Below are 24,259 nucleotides of genomic sequence, written 5' to 3' on the forward strand. Positions count from 1 at the left end.
CATGAATCTAGATTCTAAACTTAAAGTTGATTATATAATGTATTAATTTTAGAGTTGTAATTTGTAAATGAGACTAATTGTTTTTGTTTTTCCTTATTTCAAATAGATGGTGGCAAATGTTTGGGGCCACAACCCCAAACCTTCAAAAAATTGTCATCCGTATTCTGAGTCAACCAAGCAGCGCTTCTAGATGTGAGCGCAATTGGTCCATGTTCGAGCACATCCACTCGAAGAGGAGAAATAGGTTGACAGTGCAGATTTTGAATGATCTTGTCTTTGTTCATTACAACCTTCGTCTTAGGATCAGACAGATTTTGGGCGCTTACTCCTCTCAAATCATTCTGGAGGAGATTGATCTAGAATCAAAGTGGATCACAAAGGCTATGTAACCAGTCTTCACTAAGGAAGACCGCGCGTGGGTTGACCAGGTGGATGTAGAGGCTGAGGCTATGGCCATGGCAAAGGAGGCAGCTAGAGCACGTTCAGGCATTGGTAGACGCACACACGCACGCACAGACGCAGGCCCCAGCGACGTTCGTGAGCCCATTGCCCATGCAAGGGATATGGCTCGGCAATCCTCTAGGACCTACCTTAGACGCCTTTCTAGTAGGCAAACTAGATACTCACAAGCTGAGGTTGAGGCTTCAGCAGAGCTAGAGGATGATGAGGCTTGAGCTGGAGTCTTGTTTTTATCTTTTGTTTACACTGTATAGATATTGATAGTGATACTGAATCACTGATAGACATACGTTTCAAACTTTCATGGATCTTCATCTTAGATTTTTACATACATTTATGATTTGATGTCTTATGGATCTTCATGATTTCATCTTACATACATTCTATGATTTGAATCATTATGATCATTTGATTTTTATTTACTTCAGCTAGCCTACAATTTACATTTTAGTACATAATGATAACATAGTTACGTATGTGATGGATTTTATGTTCCATGTTTATGTATGTTAAGTTTTAACTTCTATTTGATGATGTTATAGTGTGTTTAAGCTATATTCAATAAAGGGTGCATGAAATAAGTCTTAAATTGTTAAAATCTCTACATTTAAAGGGTTTTTTCAAATTTGCCGATTCATCGGCAATTCACCCCCGACTCACGATTCCATTCAGTCGTGCCAATTCCGATACAATTACGATTCTCGTAACTTTGATTAAAATTTAAAACTATGGATAATTAAAGAGAGGGCGAAAAATAGATGTTCTATACTACTAGGAAAAAATTGTGTGAAGAAATGCAGCTAAAATATGAAAGAGATTTCCATGTATTACAAGATTGAAACGAAATAACTAAATGAAGAAATTCAGAATTCTTTATTTGAAAAAAAAACTAACATACAATTGCAAATCAGTGAAAATAAGAAATCTAAAAATGAAAGTATTAATTAAGTTGACCTAAATCTGGGAATATGGGGAGTCAACCAATGAGGAACCAATACTATTTCCTATATACTATTCAAGTTTGCTTTGATAGGTGGAAAGAGGTTTATCACAGTATTTCTTTCTTTTAATTGCATTCAAAAAATTCAATTCAAGATATTAGCAAAACAAAACTACCTGATTTTTAGAAGGTTCCTCAAACCATCTTTCTGCAAGCACATAAAGATCAAGCAAAGAATGAGAATAAGAATGTTATAACAGGAAGAAATTTTTTATCAGTAACAAGCATTTATTTCCAAAATATTAGCTGAATGATGTTTGCAGAATGATTTTTGTACAGATAAATGAGCCCAAACATGGCAAAATTTAGAATGCATGTCTGCTAATCCCGTTTATGTAAAGATGAATGGAAGACCTAGGAAGACCCCAGAAGGCAAGCTATTAACAAAAATACTTACATGTAAGACAAAAAAGAAACCAAGATTCTCATTCAATCACACCTGGAAAACGGCTATCACACCTAAATTAATTATAAATCAATTCCAAATAGTGTCCAAATATTTTCCTTAACATCAGCAAAGATTGTGAACAAAATTTACATTTGTACTAGGTGTAGGCGTTCGTGAGCATCTTTAATTAGATAGTTTTATTTTGTGGCATTCCACCCTTGCAATTTTCAGTTATCTCAATGAGTAGTCAATACAATGACACTTTCACTCATTTATGTTGATAATAATTACAAGGTAAGGAGACCAAATTACCACAACAGAACCTTTAAGCATCTGGAAATAGAGGGAGGGAATGGGAATACAGTCATTGCTTCCGCTTTTCACCCTCTGGCCCCTTTCCTTGTTGGAAAAGCCTCTATTTTGGAGCATTTAATGTCCTAGAAGCTATCATTGTATCATAGTTCTTACCAGTTGTGAATTAATCCAATTACAACCTACCCATATTATATGTTAAATGGGTGAAGGCTTTCTTAGGCATTCTTAATTAGACTTTAATTTTTCATGGAATTTAATCCACATGATTTTTAGTTATACGATATATCAAGATAACATCCTCACTAATTACATTGATCTTCATATTTTCTTTGCTTGCAACACTCCTATTGTGAGGTGTTAACTCTCTATTGGCCTCAAAATTTGTTTTCCTCAAACAACCATTAGATTTTGTTTTAGTATAGGTTGTCCTCCAAGCACACTTGGGCTCCAAATCAAGACCTTAAGGAAACCTTGGTAAGCGAAAAAAAAAAAATCCACTATAAAGACAATAATATTTTCCTTAATACATTTTGTAGGTTACCGAATGTGCTTAGATCCCAATAGGAAGTAATCAAACCCACAAGAACTATAGATAACAAGGTTGGTCTTGGTACCTTGAGCTCTTGGCCTTTAAGCTCCGGTTTTCACTAGAGGATGCCTCCTAGGTGTGGGTAATTTATTAAAAGGATTAACAGAACACAATATTTTGTTAACATTATATGCTCTCTCTTGTCATTGATGAACCATCGACAGAAGACCTGAATTGATGATCAAAAGGCACCTTCAAAGCATAATACAAGAACTTAGTTTGGTTCAAATTGCCATTCAATGCAAAGAGTAATATGCTAACAATGCCATCAAGATGTTCGATGAACTGTCCAGAATAGACATTTACGCATGGAATATAAATATTTGAGGTAGTGTTGCCAAGAATGAATAACTGGTTTGAGCATGCTATGAAGGCTGATTCTATCCAGGAAATGCCGATTCCAGTCATTATGGAAGCATATCACATTTCTGAAGCATTGTATTAAATCTACCAGTGGATAAATATATTTTTATCCTCAAGATAATGACTCTTTGTCATCTAAGAGATTGGTATAATCTTTGGTTCACGTGGTTGAAGAAATCAGTTGCATCATGGGAACCATTCGCATTGCATGCATATCTCGTCAATATACTCAGTGCTCCAAATGAAAATCATATCCAGTGCAAGCAAAATTGGGTACTAATGAAAGCAGCAATAATTAGTCAACAGAACATCGATGGAAAACATTGAGGAATAATAGCCAAGGATTGTACTTTCTAAAGCACGAGCAAAACACGTAAACTTTGACAATATTCTCGAAGAAACTCAGCCTTATAGATTACCATATCACAGTAAATGCATTGAAACTGTTACATCAAAAGGGACTTTAAAGACTTGATTAATAGCAACCAGCCAAGCTCATAGCAGAAAATGTTTTCCTCTTTAGCTGAAGACAGTTATTTGTAGTGGAAAACACATGAATTGGGCCTATGGTCAAAGGTGAGTTTAATGATTATGTGTGAAAAATGATGGACCTGAAGACCCTGGTGACTCAATTTTTGGGGAAAGAAAGGCATCCTCGCTAAATTAGAGCAGAGCTTGGAGCAAGTGTTTTTGAAAAAATTTGAAGAGTCACAGAACCTTAGATGAGATTATTGTCAAGCATTTTTGGCATTTGCTGAATTTTTCTCAATAAAAAGTGTGAAGAACAAACAAGATATAGGAGTGGTTTGATAGAGTTCGTGAAAAGGCGGGGATTTCAATACTTGGTGAATTGAAAGTGCAGATTGTCTTCAGCTGGAAGTGAAATAGTAAAGCACAATGAAAAACAAATATCAGAGGCTCAATTATGCACCTATTCTCAAAAGTATGCTTCCTGCTATTGGTGACATGATTTTGGGCGGTATTAGTATGCAGGGCTTTTGGTCATCAATGGAAGTCAAGGATAGAACCACAATGGCAATGCAGGTTACTGATAGTGGACTAGCTCGAGAAAGAGGACACCCAATATCTGTACAATGCTTGGAATTGAAGTTAGAGTGCATGAAAGCATATCAGCCTGATACCACAGAGCTAGTTACAAACAATGGCATAGTGATAGCCTGCCTTGATCCAGTGTCTACTGCACTTGTTTTTAACTTTTTCATCTACCAATCCGAGAGCAATTTTCAGATATTAATAAACCAATGCCTCAACACCATAGCCAAATCAAGGCTTGCTCAACCGAGAAAGGTGAAGTCACAATTATCAAAATCTATTCACGTCGTTATTGAAAGAGGACTTTGCACATATGGAAACAAAGACTCTCATGAGCTCGAAGACTAGATGTTCCTGTTTATCAACATGATAATTGAAGGCACTCAATTCATTGACTGGGGAGAAATTATCAGTGATTGCTGGCATCATCAATTGTTGGAACTGTGAACTAATAATTGTTTTTATATTACCTCTTATCTTTTCTATGTCATCGCAGGAATGAAGAGTTGGCTGGTAATTATGATGATTCAACATTGATCTATAATTAACACAGCATGCTGCAATATGAACAGACTTTACATCATTTTAGGAGGGTGAATGATGCCTTCAGTATGCTTACAGTTAAAGAGGTTCTGGGGAATATCATACTCAGAATATCACCAGAGGCAGCAGTTGTTATTCATCAATATGGCAATTATTTTATACAGTTTCCAAAGTTCACCTATATCCAGTTGGCAGGTTATAATGGTTATCCTCTCATGCTACCGAGGTTTGTTGATGACAAATTGGTATTAATTGAGATTTTCAGCCAAGTCAGTTAGGTCAACAAACTTTGCAAGAATAGACGGGTGGATGGTATTCCTTTTCCAATAGGCATTGGTCACTATCGTTGTGAAACGAATGCTGATGCTAGAAACATTGAGAGATCAATTGCCAAGATTAACCTCTACCCATTCACTATGAGGTTCCCTTTCAACAGTATGGGGTACAAATGAATTAAAACTAAGCCTTGGCTTTAAACATTTTGCTGATCTTGAGGACTTCTCGGAAGATTGTGAAGATAATTTTGAAGTCAAAATAAGAGACTAGATAAGGCTCACTGTGAAACAGTTTATTGAATTTAAACAGAAGATTGATGTAACCGATATTGAAGATGACAACCTCTCCTTGATAGATCCATTCTATATGAAAAAATACAATTGCTTGAATTACCACCAATAAATTGGTCTATTCTAGAATTAAAGAATTTAAAAGACGGGACAGAAAATGCAATAAAAAAAACTTAAGAGTGGGTAAGAAAGAATAGACTTGAAAATACAGCCACTCGGCCTACAAGAAAAGAAAGCAATTCCACAAGGAAAACTAGCAGTCAAGGTCCTTCATGTCATACTGTACCAGAGCCAACTTCAAGTAGAAAAACTCAACAAGTCAATTCAGGAAACAATGGTGATGGTAAAGAGCCAAACAGACCAAGTGATCTTTCAAAGGCATCTAAAGTTTATCTTATAATAAGAACATGAGAACAAAGCCCAAAGAAAAGGTGGTAAATGCAACTCAAGGAGAGGAAGAGACAAATGAAAATATTCCCTCTCAAGAGCCTCCTGGCAAAGATGAACAACCAATTCTCAGTGTTCCGTCGCCAATTATCATGGCATCTCCTCCACTTAATAACTTCATTTCTGCTGAAATACAAATGATTGATATCACTCAGGATGATGATCAAATGCCACCAGCATACAACTAGGCAATATCACTAGATCAGCAATTCATCAACATACAGGAACCTCTACAAGCCACATCATCATCACAGTTATAGAGGAGCCTGCAGAAAAAGAAGAGGGTAATACAAGTAGTGCCTCCTATGTCAGATGTAGTTGCCAATATTCTTCAAAACCAGGAAGGGTGAAAAAGACTAAAGTGATGTCCAGGCTTGCAATTGATACTACATTGGAAAATCTATGTGTTGAGATAGCAAGACCAACCACAGAAAAGAATATTGAAGAGGCTAATAAAGGAGAGATTTCAGCTTGAGGGAGGTAGATCTTGGCCCTCTGTCAGTAGAAGGAGATTTTAAGAAATTCGAGTTGTCTACAGCCCAAATGTTGCAAACGGCCAGAAAAGAAAATCAATCAAAGGAACAACTCAAAATTAAAGTACAGGTTATAGTATCCTATATTAATTCCATGGGCGATTCCTCAAATATGCTTGTGGCAGTAGCTTCTAAATCGGCCCTTAGAAGTCCAGAAGGCATCCTTGAGAAGAAGGTTGTTCAAAATATGAATAAGCATCAAGCTCATAGCAAAATGATAGAAGCATGGATCAGCCAAATGAGGAAGGATGCTTCAGGCTTTTAAACTGGAGCAAAGGATGTCTATGAGAAGATCCCCATACAAGAGCAAGAAATGGCAAAGGAATTAGAAGCAACAAAAGAACAAAAGGTGGCTTGGCAAGGTGTCGTAGAAGAGCTACGGGAAATTTCAAAAATTGATGTGAATACTTTAATCACTGAAAAGATTTTCTCTAATCCAAATGACAACTGTTAGAAGTTGTAATCTTTCCTTGGTGTATTTATAAACCAAGGTTAGAATTCCTTTCTTTATTGTTGTAATATATTAGGATATAAGCCAAGGTATCCTAATATATTTCCTTTTTGTCCTTTTTCCACTACATCTTATTTTGTCATCTAGTGGAATATGTGAGGACAAATATATATTGTAATTTCTAATTTTAGATTATTCCTCCTTAAGAGGAATCTCACACTTGGCCTCACACACATATGAATGGTGGCATTCATAGACATGGGAGTTACATTCTAACTCCTCTCTCTCATCTCTATTTAAGCGATGACCCTCTTCTCTCATTTTACAACAATGAGGTTTCTTCCTCTTCTCAATTATTGTATGAGCGATTGCTCTCTTTTTCTTGCTCTCTCTCTCTTTTCCTTCTTAGGCTTTTCATGCCTCATTCATAATGTCACAAGGGGTTTTCTTTGCTTTCCCCTTTCCAAATATCTTGTCTCATGGTGTTGGAGCTTGAAGCTTTCTCTCTCCTATTTTATGGTAATATCTTTTCATGCATTTACTCACTTAGGATTTTTCCTGGTATTGCTTATTTACAGATTTCTTTTTCCATTTCTAACATGGTATCAGAGCAGTTTAATCTTTGTTTTGAGTGTTTGCATGAAGGTACGATTTGAAGGAGACTCTTGAGAGAGATTTCACTAATTTCTTCTTTAATCTTTTAAGATGGAAAAAATTGAATTTTTTTTTGGATTTGGCTGGTTTACCGCCAAACCCGATTAACTTTTGTGTGCTCTAATTTGTGCAGGTTACTTCTTATTTTCTATTATTTTTCATCTATCCACCTTTGGAAGGCTTGCCGCCAAAAGGGTTTTCCTATCTTGATATCAATGTTTGTTAAAAATTGTGATTAATTTAAAATAAAAAATAAAAAAATGGTGGGTACGGATCAACACTAGGCCATGGCACATATTGTAGGGGATTATCTAACTCTATGCTGAAGTCCCCACTTTCCTGCGATAATGTATAATGTGCAGCAAGGTAATCGCCAACATACAGTCTTACTTAGATCTGGTTTTTGCTTACCCTAGATTTCAGTGTATATAAATCCATTTGCACGTAGCCCATATTTTGTTTCATCCAACCCCATCTTGTTGGGTATCTTTCAATTCAATTGGGCGTTGTTTACTTTTCGATTCTTAATAATTCCCCATATTTGTGGGTGTCTTCTGTAGTATCAACCTACGCTGAATTCATCTATTTGTATCTAGATTTGGTAATTTTTTCAGTGCCAGATTGAGCAATTGTTTCTTGGCAAATTCCCTGATCAAAATCCCTTCCCTTCGAGATCCTTTTATTTTAGGGTTTTGAGAAAGTCATCAGGGTTGGCCCTCTTTTGTCATTTGATTCATTTGTTATATTTGTTGCCATAAGAGCCATGGCTCTCCATATAGGGTCCCTTGGAGGCATATCTTCTTCCCACAAGCCATCAACCCCTGATTCATCAGATGCAACTCTTATATCAGCTCAATGGAGGCCTTCTACGGGTCTGAATTGTAGAACCCAAAAGCCCAAGGCAGAATTTGATGGATTGCATTTAGCAACTGGTCCTTCTCCTCCCGTAAGCCCTTGCGGCGCCTCTCTAGCATCGGAGGACAGATTTAGAAAGTTTTTCCAACCTCAGTATGCCCAAAATGGCTCACTTAGGGCAGATTTATCAGTGGCTTGCAAGGCATTTGAGGTCCAAACGGAGACTCCTCCTTCCATTGATAATTGGCAGGCAGAAGCGGTTCGTCAGTTTGAGAAAAGCTATGAAGAAATAGAGCATGTTTTGACCCCCAGTACTGCAAGGAAGCACGATTCAGGGAGAGTCCCAGTGTTTGTTATGCTTCCCCTGGACAGCATAACTCACAACAATACTGTCAATAGACAAAAGGCGATGAATGCCAGTTTTCAGGCCTTGAAGAGCGCTGGTGTGGAGGGAATTATGATGGATGTTTCAAATATGTGAAGGCACACATGTCATTCATAGTTAAAATTATTAACATATTTTTGTTCAAGCTTTCTATGATTCCAGGAATCACTCGGTTGGAAAATCTGTCGTCTATTGTGCCACAGCTGGAGGTAATGTTTTCTTGTCTTTTCATGCAAGATTCTTTTTCTTTTTTTTTAGCTCTTGACAGAGGTATCATTTATTTTTATTATTGCCTCTTGTCAACCTATTTTTGGCAAGTAATCATTCATTGTCAAGCTTTTATTCAAACTTTTTTTAGAAAAGTTTCTTAACTTTTTTTAGTATATTCTTATTTGCCAGATCTGAAATCTATCATTGATTACTAAGTTTTTTTTAGTAATATCTTTATTAATGTTTTATTTCAAAAAAAAATTCTTTTTGAATCACTTCCAATCTTTAAGGCATAATATGAGAAAAATGGGGAGATCTTTTCTTACCCCATGACTTTATGTTCTTATTACTTTGAGGTTATATTTTTGAACCAAGGTAAATATTGTGACTTTTTATAAATTGTGACTTTCCAAAATATTAAGTATGGAAAGGTGATTATTTTCTTTAACCAATCTATTTTCGTATATTTATTGGAGTATATATGGGGGCCCACATATATGCCCAGCTAAATATATAATTTATGACTATAATATTTCAAAAATTAATATATACCTTTGCAAAATGAATTAAATACTCATGTTTACCCTCAATGGAGTTTTATACCTGATATCTATATTTAGTTGATCTTTCTTAAATCATTTTACTTAATTTTGATTGGATTATGAGTAATCTTACACATTTGCCTTCATTTTGATATTTTGATGTGCCCATAGCTGCACTTTTATGCTTTTATAGCATCATTCTATGCCCATGTTGGCACTTTATGGTTTTATACCATTGATCTACATGATTTATATGATATTTTTTGAGTTGCATAGGGAGCTTAATATTTTTTCAAGGTTAACTATGTAGGTCCCCTCAGTATAACTGATACATAGTTTCCTTATCTGGCCCATGGGTATCCCTTCATCCTATATTGGTATGCACTCATTTTATATGGAGTTTTCCCTCCATTTGATCCTATCTGTTCCATTTTGATAGGATAATATTTTTATGGAGTTTCCCTCCATGTTTTGTTCCTCCATGAAGAGGATGTTGTTATTGGAGTTTTCCCTCCAAATTCAGATGATTTGATCCAATTTGAAGGCAATATGTTGTTCTATCCTCATAATCCATTCTTTTGATTATCCTAACAAAAATCATGATAATTCTACTTTGATCAACATGTCTCTCTTTTATGTTATTTTCATATATTAATGTGATAATGATCTGCATACTTTATTGCTTAGATTGTGGGTCATGTAGGTGATGGAGTCATGACCCATTCACCTGTAGTGGGATGACTCATTAGTGGACTGTCTATATCCACATGATTGATGCAATGTTGATGCACATATCATTAGTTGGCCTTGTTTGTGGTCATTTGTGCATTAGTATAATATTCTTTTCATGAGAGCATTGATCAAGCTTTTTACTCAATTTGTCCTTGTTGACAATTTTTGAGCATATAATTTATCTTGATATCAGGTTATCTTCATTGTTTTGTGGTAACATGTTTTACTCATTGTTTCTCTATGATAGTTTTATTATCCTTATTCAAAAGGATTTCGAATTTGCATATATGATGGCATTCTACTTGTGGATATTTGTCTTGTTGTTCTTTGTTTTTCAGGTGATCCATCAAGGAACCTTCTTGGTTTTCCACATATGAAGATCTGTCTATGCTTCCACTTGATCACATTCAAAGGACTCATGTACTTCTCTTGGATCTGCAAATGTACCATATGGCTTGAAGACAATCAAATTACTTCATATTGAAGATTAAGTTGCAGATTTTTGTAAAAATTATGGGTTTAACACCCTTTGATGTAATTACCCCAAGTAAAGATTAAAGGGGGGTGTTAGAAGTTGTAATCTTTCCTTGGTGTATTTATAAACGAAGGTTAGAACTCATTTCTTTATTGTTGTAATATATTAGGATATAAGCCAAGGTATCCTAATATATTTCTTTTTTGTCCTTTTTCCACTACATCTTATTTTGTCATCTAGTGGAATATGTGAGGACAAATATATATTGTAATTTCTAATTTTAGATTATTCCTCCTTAAGAGAAATCTCACACTTGGCCTCACACACATATGAATGGTGGCATTCATAGACATGGGAGTTACATTCTAACTCCTCTCTCTCATCTCTATTTAAGAGATGACCCTCTTCTCTCATTTTACAACAATGAGGTTTCTTCCTCTTCTCAATTATTGTATGAGCGATTGCTCTCTTTCTCTTGCTCTCTCTCTCTTTTCCTTCTTAGGCTTTTCATGCCTCATTCATAATGTCACAAGGGGTTTTCTTTGCTTTCCCCTTTCCAAATATCTTGTCTCATGGTGTTGGAGCTTGAAGCTTTCTCTCTCCTATTTTATGGTAATATCTTTTCATGCATTTACTCACTTAGATTCTTTCCTGGTATTGCTTATTTACAGATTTCTTTTTCCATTTCTAACAACAACCAATCAAATATGTGGTACAAAAGCTTTAACTGGAATATCAGTCAGGGTTTGACTGAATATGAGAAACTACTAGCTAATTGTGATCAGGCAAGAATGAAGATATTAGAAGTTGACACTATTGTCATGAGTAAAGCCACAACAAAGGAACTCCAGCACATTGATTGTCAAGTTCTCATGGGTATGTTTACTGACAGGATTAACTTAGAGATAGAGAACAGGGTGTCAGATGCAGAGACCATGAAAAAAAATAGTTTTGTTAGAGTCACTCTAGAGGGCTGTGATATTCCACCCTATAAGTGGGAGTTGGTGCAGATTCAGAACAAAAACCAGTGAAGGTGATGACAGCTAAAGTGATGTCCAGGCTTGCAATTGATACATCCAGAAATCTATGTGTTGGGATTGCAAGACCAGCCACAGAAAAGAATATTGAAGAGGCTAATAAAGGAGATTTCAACTTGAGGTAGGTAGATCTTGGACCTCTGTCAGCAGAAGGAGATATTTAGAAATTCGAGTTGTCTACAGCCCAAATGTTGCAAACGACCAGAAAAGAGAAACAATCAAAGGAACAACTCAGAAGTCAAGTATAGGTTATAGTATCCTATATTAATTCCATGGGTGATTCCTCAGATGTGCCTGTGGCAATAGCTTTTAAATCAGCCCTTACAAGTCCAGAAGGCATCCTTGAAAAGGTTGTTCAAAATATGAATAAGCGTCAGGCTCATAGCAAAATGATAGAAGGATGGATCAGCTAAATGAGGAAGGATGCTTCAGACTTTGAAACTGGAGCAAAGGATGTCTATGAGAAGATCCCCATACAAGAGCAAGAGATGACAAAGGAATTAGAAGCAGCAAAAGAACAGAAGGTGGCTTGGCCAGGTGTCATAGATGAGCTACAGGAAATGTCAAAAAAATTGATGTGAATACTTTAATCGCCGAAGAGATTTTCTCTAATCCAAATGACAACCAATCAAATTTGTGGTGCAAAAGCATTAACCGAAAAGTGTTCAATATTAGTCAAGGTTTGACTGAATATGAGAAATTACTAGCTACTTGTGAATAGGCAAGAATGAAGATATTAGAAGCTCTCACTATTGTCATGGGTGACGCCACAACAAAGGACTTCCAGCACATTGATTGTCAAGTTCTCATGGGTATTTTTACTGACAGAACTAATTTAGAGATAGAGAACAGGGTGTCAGATGCAGAGACAACGAAGAAAATTTGTTTTGTTACAGTCACTCTAGAGGGCTGCAAAGTCCAGCCTATCAGCGGGAGTTGGTGGAGATTCAGGACAAATATTTCACTGCGAAGTTAAGGATGAAAAATGTCTTCATTCCCAACTATGAGCCTATGGCAGAGATTCTCAGTGCATACACAGCTTTCAAAATCAAATCAGCTGGTTCACATGGTTAAATTTTCACTTCTAACAATTCCGGAGTTCCAACAAAATTTCAAGACTTAGCATCATTGTCTATCTTTTTTGCATATTTTGTCTCTCTTCAAACTTAATGCTTTCTCCTCAATTCTAGTAAATTTTATCAAGGATAATTAACCATCTCTTTTTTGCACAAAATCTTGAGGTTAAATAACTTGGTTCAAAACGCATAAAAGAAAATTGATTATTAACCCAGGAATTGGTAGTTACAAGAATGATATGTCTATACAAGGATGAAAAAACATTGTTTAAAGGACTTATTGGCACTTTATAAATATTGGAGCAGCAATATTATTGAAGTGGTATAGCTTCATTACTGAATACAAAGCAACTTAGGATAGTATTTTTAGTTATTGTAACTTGTTCATCTGTTTTATCTATGTTCATCATATAAGAGCATAGCATCATTTAATGATCTTTTTCTGTTTCGTGAAGGCAAACTGTCACAGTTTTAAATGTTATGTAATAAATTGTTCTTCCTAGGTATCTAAGAAACATGTGTGGCATGAAAGTTGAATCTTCATTATTGAAAGTGTGTTTAGTCCAAACTTTCAATAGTGAATCTTGGTCTCTTATAAGTTCTTATCAGGAAAGTTTGAATAACAAGTAATTATATATATATATAAAAGTTATTTCTCAGAAATCTAAAAATATATGGTTCTTCACCGATGAAAGTTTATCCTGCCTCCTTATCTAACCACTCCCCTATTCATGCTACAGTGCTTATTGATGCCTCCCATCCAGCCTCTATTAGACCCCGTCTAACAAATCATTCAAGCTTAATATTTCTCTACTCAAAGAACAAGATGCTACCGAGGCCAACAAGATGACTACATTTTGTTATAAAGACATTGACCATTGAAGTTAATGGGAAGTCCTCACCATTAGTTGGAGAATGATGTTTCAAATTATGGTACCAAAAATGCTAAAGACAGAAACATGATAGAGAATTCTCTGTAGAATAAACTGAATTTAACTGAGAAGATACTGCAAGAAAGAGGCAATGATCAAGCTCTGGAAGATCTTAATATAACTAAGATGGAGCTTAGGGGAGACCAAAACTATAAATCTCAAGGACAGAAGATTAGGGCCAAAATGAACTGGCTTCAGGAGGGAGACAGAGGATCTAAATATTTCTTCAATTTAATTAGATCTAAGAAGGAGAGAATTCATTAAAAAAAAATCAAAGTGAAGAGAGTCTCACAAGGAATCCTGCAGATATTAAAGAATCCATTCTTTAAGTCTTATCAGAATTTGCTCTTTTTGGAGCATGGCCCTGATAATCAAGATGCTCTTGCTAAGCGTTTGCAATTGATACCAAAAAAGATTTTTAATACTGATTCCCAATATCTAGAGCAAGATATCACATCTGATGAAATTAAGGAAGCCACTAGAGCCTTACAAAATGATAAATCACATGACTTTGATGGGTTGCCTGCTGAGTTTTATAAGCATAATATAGAATGGATCAGTCTTGAATTGCTCAAGTAGGGTTATTAAGTTGATTCTTAAGTTGCTCTGTCGCAACTTAACAATTGAAGGCCACTAACCTCCTCAACCTGTCCTGTAAAATATTTGCAAAACTTTTAGCCAAGAGAGTAGTTGGGCTACTAAATCATATCATCTGTGAGACTGTGACCCAACTGGTTTCATTAAAGGGAGCTACATTTTGGAGAATCTTATCACCAGTTGGGAAGCCTTTCATTGGGCAAAAGAAGATGGTCAAATGGCTGCAATGCTGTTGCTTAATTTTGAAAAGGCCTACGATAAAATCAAGTGGCCAGTTGTGACAGGAGTGCTTAAGGCTTTTGGCTTTCCCCCCTCATTCTGCAAATGAATTGAAATTCTCTTCCAAGACTCTTCTACTGTTATTGACATTTATGGTAAGTTATCTAAATCTATTCAATTGCAGCAATCCATCAGACAGGGATGCCCCATTGCCCCTACCCTCTCTGTGATTGTTGTTAATGCTCTTCTTATATTCTCGGGACATCTTCGTTGGGCCCCTGTGTCAAAGGCATTACTCTCCCTAACCGTGAGGAGCTCTTCAACACTCAGTTTTCTGATTACACTGCATTATTTGTGGAATTACTGGAACAGAATTTTGATAATGTGGTCATGAGGTTAGAGTTCTTTTGTCTTGCCTCTAGGGCTAGAATCACTCCCCATAAATCCACTGTTCTTGGTTGGCATGATTTTGTTCCTCAATGGACCACCAATAAAGGATGACAATGAGCAGGTCCTTATACTATTGTTAGATATCTGGGCATACCTTTAGCTGTGTCCCCCTCTCCCAAGGAAATGTGGGCTTGGGTGTTTACTCACTGACTCAGGTGGGGAAAAACATCACAAGTAGCAGACTCATCTTCTTTCTCTTGCTGGCAGAGTCCAGATTGTACAAAAATGTTGGCTTCACATTCTATATATTTCTCTTCTGCTTAGCTAATTTCTAATTATCAAATTGAGAAGCTTGATAGAATTATGAGAGACTTTATGGTTTGATGGCAGAGGTGCAAAAAAAGGTACTCTGTCAAGTGGAAATGGTGTTGTGTGCCCAGGAAATCAGGTGGATAGCCATTGAAAGATCTCAAAATCCATGGCATTGCTCTAGCCTCCAAATTGATAGTAAGAGCCCTCCAAGGTAATCAGCCATGGGAAGTGCTTATCAGGAACAACCTAAATCTGTTGCTAAGAAAAGTAAATACTGGTAAAACTTATCACCTTGTGACATCATGGGAGGTTTCGATATAAAACCGTTTGGATCCAGCATGTTTGCTTCTTTATGGAGAGCAAGGATTCATTCTAGGGAGGTGCTATGTTTCAGATGTGCAATTGGAGGCCCTCCTTGCTTCTCAGTTACTGATAGATCTCTATGGCCGGGAATTCAACTTAACAGTAAGCCATTGGCTCTTACACAAAGCTGCTCAGCCAAACAGTGGCATGAAAAAAGTTATCTCCTTCATCAAGGATATTCTAATTGGCAATAGACTAGGGACGTGGGAGGAAATTCAAAAGAACTTTGGCATTCCATCTTCCTTGAAAAAAACCTACACATTGATTCTTAAGGCTGTTAGTATGTATTTCCCAGGTAAACTGATGAACAGCGATGAATTTCTTAGGCAGTTACAATGGAAGGATGGCAAAGGTTTTATGGATGCATCTACTAAGCAGATTTTTAACATTTTAAAAGATCACTCATTAATCCTTAAATGTTTGAATAAGCTTTGGGGCCTTGCATGGTTGGACTCCAAATGGCTCTTTATCCTTGATTTTCTTTGGCACCAACATACTGAACCAAAAGAAGTGTTGCTTAGAAGGCTTCTGTTGCTTTAAAAGAATTGTTGTCCGTCCTATTGTATCCTCTATAGGTGTTACTCCTCATTGGTGTCCCCTATGTCTTGTGCTTGAGACTAATTGAGCATATTTTCTTCTCATGCAAGTTCGCTTGTCTTGTTTGGTCCATTTGTTTTGGCTCTCATATTACCTGGAACTCTAGACCAGGTCTTTTTTGTATTGAAGTTCTTGCAGGATTTGTTGATGAGTTTGATTCTAATCTCAATAATTTTCGGTCTGTCCTTACAGCTGAAGTTCTTTGGTTATTATGGAACAGGAGAAATGACGAAGTGTTTCAAGGTAACAAGAGGGTACTGACTGAGTTAAATAAGAAACTCACACACTATTTCACCATGTCTTGGGTATCTGCAATTTTGGAAACTCCAAAGAGTAGATTTATGATATTAGCACAAGGAGGTGCCATGATTATCTACAAAACTGGCATTCAATCAGCCAACAACTTTAACACCTATAGTAACATGTTGGATCAAAAGAAATTGGACATTCTCAAACAGGTTATCAAAGGCAAAGGAATCAATGTGGCTAAAGAGAATGAAGACGTTTTGAAGACTCATGATCCAGATGCACCTCACTGGACAGCTGCAGCATAGATCCCTCAAGCTGCTGATCCTCCTCTAGGTGTTTATAAAACTGATCAAGCTAATTGTAGCAATAATGTCATTGGGGCTTGGGACCCCTTACTGATATTTTTCAGTGATTCCCACGTATTTTGTCTTTCTTATGTTCTCTTGATAGCTGAACATTCCATGCATACCCTTTTGATGTATAGTCTATGTATGTAATGTAAACATGAACAGTGACAGAGTCTGTTACTAGTCCAGTCCTCTGTCAAAGAACAGATTGATAATTATTTGTGTTCTCCAGATCTTTATACTATCTTTAATTTATAAAAAAATCCAAAAATATCAGATTAAACAAAGGAGATGCCCCTCTTAATGCAGAAGAAGATCATATTTGTAAAGTGACCTATCCAGCTATTGTTATCAGGTTGTCACTATTCCATTGGTCTTTCTGTTAAAGACATCAAAGTGAAATATCTGATTACCAACATATCCTCATATGTTCAATTGAACATTCCTTCACATAACAATCACACATAGCTCCAAGTCAAAAGTCTTGAATGAATTTTGATACAGTATTATGAAAAAAAATGTTCGTTGAAAAAGAAAAGAGTAAAATAATTCTACATCAACCCGTAGTAGAAAATATAATTGAAAAATAATATAAAAATTTAATGTGAATGTGTATCCATTCTTGAACTCTTTTCCACATTTAGATGAAAAAAAAATTGTACTTGTGCATACAGTCAACCACAAGAAAATAAAAACACAATTATTCACTCGTATATAGTGTTACTATGTTGCAATTTTTTATTGAAGTATCTATTAACCGCTATAAAAATAATATATAAATAAAGGTAAAGATTTTATAATGTCATTTCAAAAAGAAACACTAATTTGACGTATGACACCCTCTAAGTAGAGATGCCCACAAGGAGAGTTTTTTTCCATTTGACTTATGTATTGTTCTACAAGTCATACACAGGTCAAATTTCTCTTCTTGTATAATATTTGTGTATCTCCTCTACGGTGTATAAACATCTTTGATCATTTCCCCCAATTAGGACTAGATAAACATGGATGCCACCATTATATAAATTGTATAATCAGCTCCTCTTTGAGTCCTTAGGAAAGACAAAATTGAAGAGATAAATTTCAATTTCAATTTTTCACCTAACCTACTACCCCTTAGATGCAACCCCTATCCCCTTCCATTGTCTTACCCACAATATAAAAAAAATACACTAATATAATTACCATTTCTAATTTAATACCTATACATATATGAGCCCATTAGAAACTAACATGCTATGATATTGCCCAACTCGTGATCTCCTTGGGAATAAGAATGAATACTACCCAATGAAAGACAAGGCTGACAAAAAGAAAATCTTCACTGAAAAACAAAAGTCAAGTAAGCCAAATGTTGAACAAGTTGAATAACTGAGAGGGAGGTGAATCAGTTATTCCCACACACTTATAAAAAATTTACTATGTCAATAGACTCATGAACAACAATAATAAAACTTTTGATCTATCGATTAAGCACATTAAACATTCGTAGTATATGTAAACATGAAAGCACAAGAACACTGATATAGAGAATACCAAGATTTATGAAGAAACCCAAACTAGGAAAAAAAAATAGAGAAGCTAATTCTCATGAAATGAACACATGTTAGGGTGACACCAGTTATGATGATTTTTACAAATGCTCACTACCCATTTTTCTCATAGTCGGTCGACTTACTACCAATTAGACTAACTACCCTTATACAATAGAAATATCATAATGGATACAACAAAACGTGAACATATAGAAGTGCATGTGAACATGCACAAACAATTTAACAATTAAGCTATGCTATCACAACAACCAATAGATTTGAACGATGAATTCTTTTTTGTATGCAACTATTTGATCCACTAATATCAGTATGTACACCTATAATGTCCCCTTCTCTGCGCTAGATCTTATGGCACCTTGTTGGTCTATATTTCCATCCGGATAAGCTAATGGCATTTATTTTGAGGATGTTAGCCAATCACAGGAGTCTATTTGGTTCCGTTGGGGAGATATTTAAGTGGGAACTTCCTAAAGTTAAGTCACTTTATTTTATAAGGTTGATTTATAAAGTTACTTTATCATTTAAAGTCACTTTATGACAAAAGTAACTTAAGTCACTAAAAGACGAAATTGGCCTTTATCACACCTTGCTTAGTTGTTTGCATCTCCCCTTGCATCGAGGTTATAAAAGCAAGGAGCTACATTGGGATTTACACCATGAAATATAATATTGTTTGAAAAACGATAAAAGGTTGCTTAAATGTGACTGGTTACTCTTGAGGATGAAACCCCTTGAGAGAGTGGAGGAGCTAGATGTAGCCCCAACAACTCGTTGGTAACTTATTCTGAATTAGAGCATGGAGTTTGGGAGCCTCCATCATAGTTGAGAATCGGCACTCAAAAGTAAGTAGTTTACGTTCACATCCAATGAAAAAGACTTCTGCTATTTCTCTAGAGACCACAAGTTAAGATATCAAACAGTACAGGGACGTTGGTCAGATAGCCTATACCATCCACGTAAGCATCTAAATACCTCAAACCTGAGTCACCAAGAAAGTGGTGAATGGTGTGGGAGTCTTTGAATAGCCATAAGAAGGCACGGAGACATTGAGTTTGCAGTAGGAAAGCAGCCCGGGAATAGGATATACACACGTCTGGTATTGTGGGAGTGACTAGAGACAGTGGTAATCGACAGCGTTGGCAGTGGACTGGGCAGTATTACCGAGTATGGACTCGTGAATACTCACTCCTCCCCACAGCATCTTCAAGATATCTGGCATACGGCAGGGGTAGAAAACGACTAGCAGCACCACTCTTCATATTGCGGATGGGAGGCAATCAACCATCCACGGCTATAACAGGTGCCAGTATCATTTGTTTTGCATTTAATTAATGTATACACTTCCAGTTTGTCGTCCAAGTTAGAAATCGGTGTTGAAGCATCTTTAAGTTATTTGATATCAAAAATTTATGTTGGGTTGGAAACTTGGAGAAATCGAACATTTGGTTAAAGGCAGTTAGAGCATTCTATAATTACTGAGCTCCCTTTTAAGTGTTTATACATATTATCTTGTGATTTTTGCCATACTGCAAAAGGTTAAAGTTGGGACATGAACCAAGTCATCACTTCATTCAGTTTAATTAGTCCAAACTACTGTTGTATGTGTTTGGGTCTTTACAATGGTATCAGAGCCATAAGACCTACCAACTTGTGGGTAAATTGTTCAGTGTCAGGCTGGGTTAAACAAGAAAAATGATAGTTAGGAATGAAGAGGAAACCTTATAAATTTAGTCACTTCCAACCTGAACAGGCGGGATCTTCAAATCAGATTGACATTGAGGACAATTATTCAGTTCATGAGGAGTTAACATTTGGGACAAACTTACATGCTGAACAGGTACAGGAAACCTTGCGGGCTATAGGAGATGGACAAAATAACATCGCTACTATACTTCAACAACTTACAGGTGCTATGCAACAGCTAGCTCCGACTCACAAGAGAGCACCGAGTCATCATAGTAGAGGTGGCAATGTGGCTAGATCACCCCGAGCTACTAGGGCCCCACATGAAACACTGAAAGGCCATTGATGCCCATTTTTAATGCAGAGGAAGAGTGGCAGAAGTGGGTGCTAATCCTACAATTGAGTACAACATATATTAATTTACGAGTTCTCTACACACATCTAATGTGATTTCTCAAATTAAATTGTTGTGGGCGGAGTTAATAGGGAAGAAATAACCTACTAGTGTTTTGAGTAGAGTGGACTTTCCTAATTTGGCAGGGCCCATAATAACTGTGAGTGTCCCTAGCAATGCATACCCAGTTGAGCTCTTTATAACCTTGTTAGAATACTTCCTCTTTCCGAGCATTGTAATTGTCAAGTCCTTCCACACAAGTGTCGCTCCTCCGGCTTTATTGGGCTGAAAGGCATCAACCGTCTGGGGAAAAACACTGCCATGTTTTGGAAGGTGTGATGAGGCAATAGGCTCCGTCAATTCCCCTGCCCCACCCCCATTCTCTCGCTCCTCTTCTACGTCAGCCTCCACATCAGCTTCATCTTCCCATTCAGGGGAATCCTCCAACTCAATTTGGCGGAGCTAGGGACCCGAGCCTAGTTTCCTTAGAAAGAAATACGATGTGGATGGTGGCACTAGGTTTATTGTCGGATAACATTATGGCTATGTGCAATGAATGGGATATGTTCTTTGATCAGATTAAACAGATTTTGACTTTTGTTCAATACATGAATCAGAAAAGGGAGATAGAGAGATCACAGCAAGACAAGAGGCCGAGGGCATAGAACAAGGACTTGAAGCACGCCATGAACAAATTATCTCTCCCCATTTTTTATGGCAGCAGTAAGACATTCACGAGAGCTAGGATTCACAAGCTAGACACCTACTTAACACTTAAGCCCATGTCAAAGACAAAAGCCATTAGATTTGCTACAATGCATTTAGAGGGAGCAACATATGATTGGTGGCATCATGGGCTGGTCACCCAAGATCATGGTCTCATTACGTCTTACGACACTTTCAGCTCTAAGTTGATCACCCATTTTGACAAAGACCTTGAAGTCTACTACAGGGATTTGGCACAGTTGCAACCAGGCGGATCTCTAGATGACTTCATTGATGAGTTTCAGCAGATTTCAGTGATGGTCCCGGATATGTCAAAACAGCATAAGGTAATGTTGTTTACTAAGGGTTTACAAGACAAATATAGAGGTTTGGTTAAGGTCCTTAAACCAAACACGTTGGATGATGCTATTAAGATTGCACATGATCTAGACTCACCTTCTTTGATACTACAGCCTCCTAAGAAACCTTATAAGGGGTCTACTTCGTTCAAAACGAACAAGAACCAGCATAAGGCTATCCCTCCCAGGTTGGACTTTTAGACACGGAATGAACTCAGGAGGAAGAAGCTATGTTTCACTTGTAGGGAGCCATGGACATTGAATCAACGATTCCTTGGCAAAGGTAAAATACATTATGTCGAGGTACTCTCAAAAGAGGAGGATGAGCAGCAGCAGGGCAACGATGTTGATGGCAGTGATGAAGAATAAAGTGAGGAGCAGCCGCCTAGAGAGAGAAAGAAGGGATCCACTCCAAAACAATCTCCTATCATAGCTTCCTTTTCCAACAATCCCACAAGTCACCCTTTCACTTGAAGGGTGTAGTTAGAGGACAGTGTATTGTGTGTCTCTTAAATACAAGTGCATCACATAACTTCATAAGCACGTGCTGGATCTTAAAGAGAAAGTTACAGATTGATGACATTCCCGAGTTTGAGGTTCAAGTGGCAGGTCAGAAATTGAGGTGCACAGGGAAAGTGTCAGGAGTCGAGACTTTCGATTCACTTTGATGACTTTCTTCTCGAGGCAGATTTTTATGTGGTCGATTTGGATGGATTAGATGTTATGTTGGGAAGACAATGGCTGCAAACTATTGGCAAGTACACAGTTGATCATGATAAGATGTAGTAGAATTCTTACAGGATGGCCGACCAATAATCCTCAAGGCTATGCCAGAGGGTGAACCTAGGTTGATTTCAGCCCACAGGATGGAGGCTATTATGAGGCATGATGACATGGAGTGGGCAGCACGCTATTTCATTTCCTCTAAGGCTATTTTAGTCTCAGGAAGCAGATTCATATCAACATTCAATCGGTGCTTAATAAGCACAAGAGGGTTTTTGAGGACATATCTCCGGGCATTCCCCCTAAATAGAGGGTTTGATCATTGAGTTAGAGGAGGGCGCCAAATCCATCATCACTACACCTTATCGTCATCCTAGGCACTATAAAGAGGAAATAGAAAGGATGATTAAGGAACTCTTAGAAATGGAACACATCAGACCTAGCTCCAGTTCCTTTGCTTCTTCAGTCGTTTTGGTGAAGAAGGATGACACTCCTCGCATGTGTATTGATTACCGTGCTCTCAACAAGAGGACCATCAAGAACAAGTACCCTATTCCTCCCATTGATGAGTTACTAGATCAACTACATGGGGCAATTTATTTCTCGAAGATAGACCTTAGATCTAGATACCATCAGATATGGGTTTGCGAGGATGTGCATAAGACAGCTCTCCGATGTCACTATGGACACTATGAGTTCCTGGTTATGTCATTTGGGCTCACCAATGCGCCAGCTACATTTCAATCATGTATGAACCAACTACGCAAGAGCGTGTTAGTATTTTTTGATGGGAACCTGGTTTTCAAAAGAACTTGGCAGGAGCATCTTCAGCACCTAGATGAGGTACTTAGTATTATGGAGGAGCACTCTTTGTTTGCGGAGTCAAAGTGTGAGTTCGGATTGACCGAGATTCTTTATCTTGGTCAAGTAATTGGTGCAGACAGGGTGAAGGTACACCAGGAAAAGATATAGGCAATCGTAGATTGGTTACCGCCAAGGAACGTATCAGATTTGAGGGGCTTCCTTGTTCTTTGCTCTTATTACAAGAGGTTTGCTAGAGGCTTCTCACAGACAGCAGCTCCCCTCACCGATCTCACACGAAAAGGGGCATTCAAGTGGACAGATGATGCAGAGGTGACCTTTGATAAGCTCAAGAAGGTGATGAGCGCATGCCCGGTTTTGGCACTGCCTGATTTCTCTCACCCTTTTGTCCCAAAGTGTGATGCTTCAGGGAGCGGAATTGGCGCAGTTTTGATGCAAGATAGGCATTTGATGGCTTATGAGAGCAAGAAGCTCAAGGACGGTGAGAGATTGAACTCCACTTATGACAAGGAAATGTTAGCCATTATGCACACTCTAGCCAAGTTTAGATAGTACTTGGTGGGCGGCAGATTCACAATTAAGACGGACCACAATAGTTTGCATTACTTCTTAGAACAGAATGACCTAAATGAAAGACAGCAAAAGTGGTCAGCAAGATTCAGGCCTATGATTTTGACATCAAGTATGTCAAGGGTAAGAAAAATGTAGTTGTTGATGCACTTTTCAGGAGACCTTTTTTAGTAGAATGTTGTGCCATTACTTGAGATTTCGGTAGATTAGGAGTCCCAGTTGCTGGTTGAGTATTCTTAGAATACTCAAGCGTGTCAGATCATGGATGGGCAGCTCCAAGACAACAGGTACAAGGTAATTGATGATGTGATTTTTTATAAGGATAGGATCTACCTCGTACCAGAGTCTAAGCTCAAAACAAAAAATATAGACTCTTCATGATGCACCATCAGCCGGACACCAGGTTTCTTCAAAACCTATAGGCAAGTCAGGGAAATATTTTCATGGAAGGGCCTCAAGGATGGTGTCCTTCAGCATGTTAGAGAATGTCAGACTTGTCAGCAGAACAAATCAAAACACAAGTTTCCAGCCGGATTATTACAACCTCTTCCTATTCCAACACAAAAATGGGAGAGTATCTCCGTGGACTTCATTACAGATTACCGAGAGTGCTGGGCAGAGACTCTATTTTTGTGGTTGTAGACAGATTGACTAAGTTCGCTCACATTTTTGCTATAGCGGCAGATTGATTAGCCTCACAAGTAGGCGAGTTTTTTTTCTGAGAGGTTTTTCGTCTCAATGGTCTCCCTTGAACCATTGTGAGCGACA

The 24,259-nt window shown here is 37.3% G+C and overlaps 1 protein-coding gene across 4 annotated transcripts in view; it reads right to left on the reverse strand.

The window, feature by feature from the left end:
* Positions 1-24,259, reverse strand: part of LOC149535010 (2-oxoglutarate (2OG) and Fe(II)-dependent oxygenase superfamily protein) — a 152,608-nt gene that overhangs the window by 76,744 nt on the left and 51,605 nt on the right. For all 4 annotated transcript variants that reach the window (XM_089803506.1, XM_089803505.1, XM_089803508.1 and 1 more), the window contains exon 2: positions 1,576-1,607. In XM_089803506.1, coding sequence (XP_089659632.1) covers positions 1,576-1,607 — 32 coding nt within the window. The remainder of the gene's footprint in view (positions 1-1,575; positions 1,608-24,259) is intronic.

Source organism: Cupressus sempervirens, chromosome 10, assembly GCF_028749045.1.
Source record: "Cupressus sempervirens isolate cs-2001-9-10 chromosome 10, ASM2874904v1, whole genome shotgun sequence".
In the NCBI taxonomy this organism is placed as follows: Eukaryota; Viridiplantae; Streptophyta; class Pinopsida; order Cupressales; family Cupressaceae; genus Cupressus; species Cupressus sempervirens.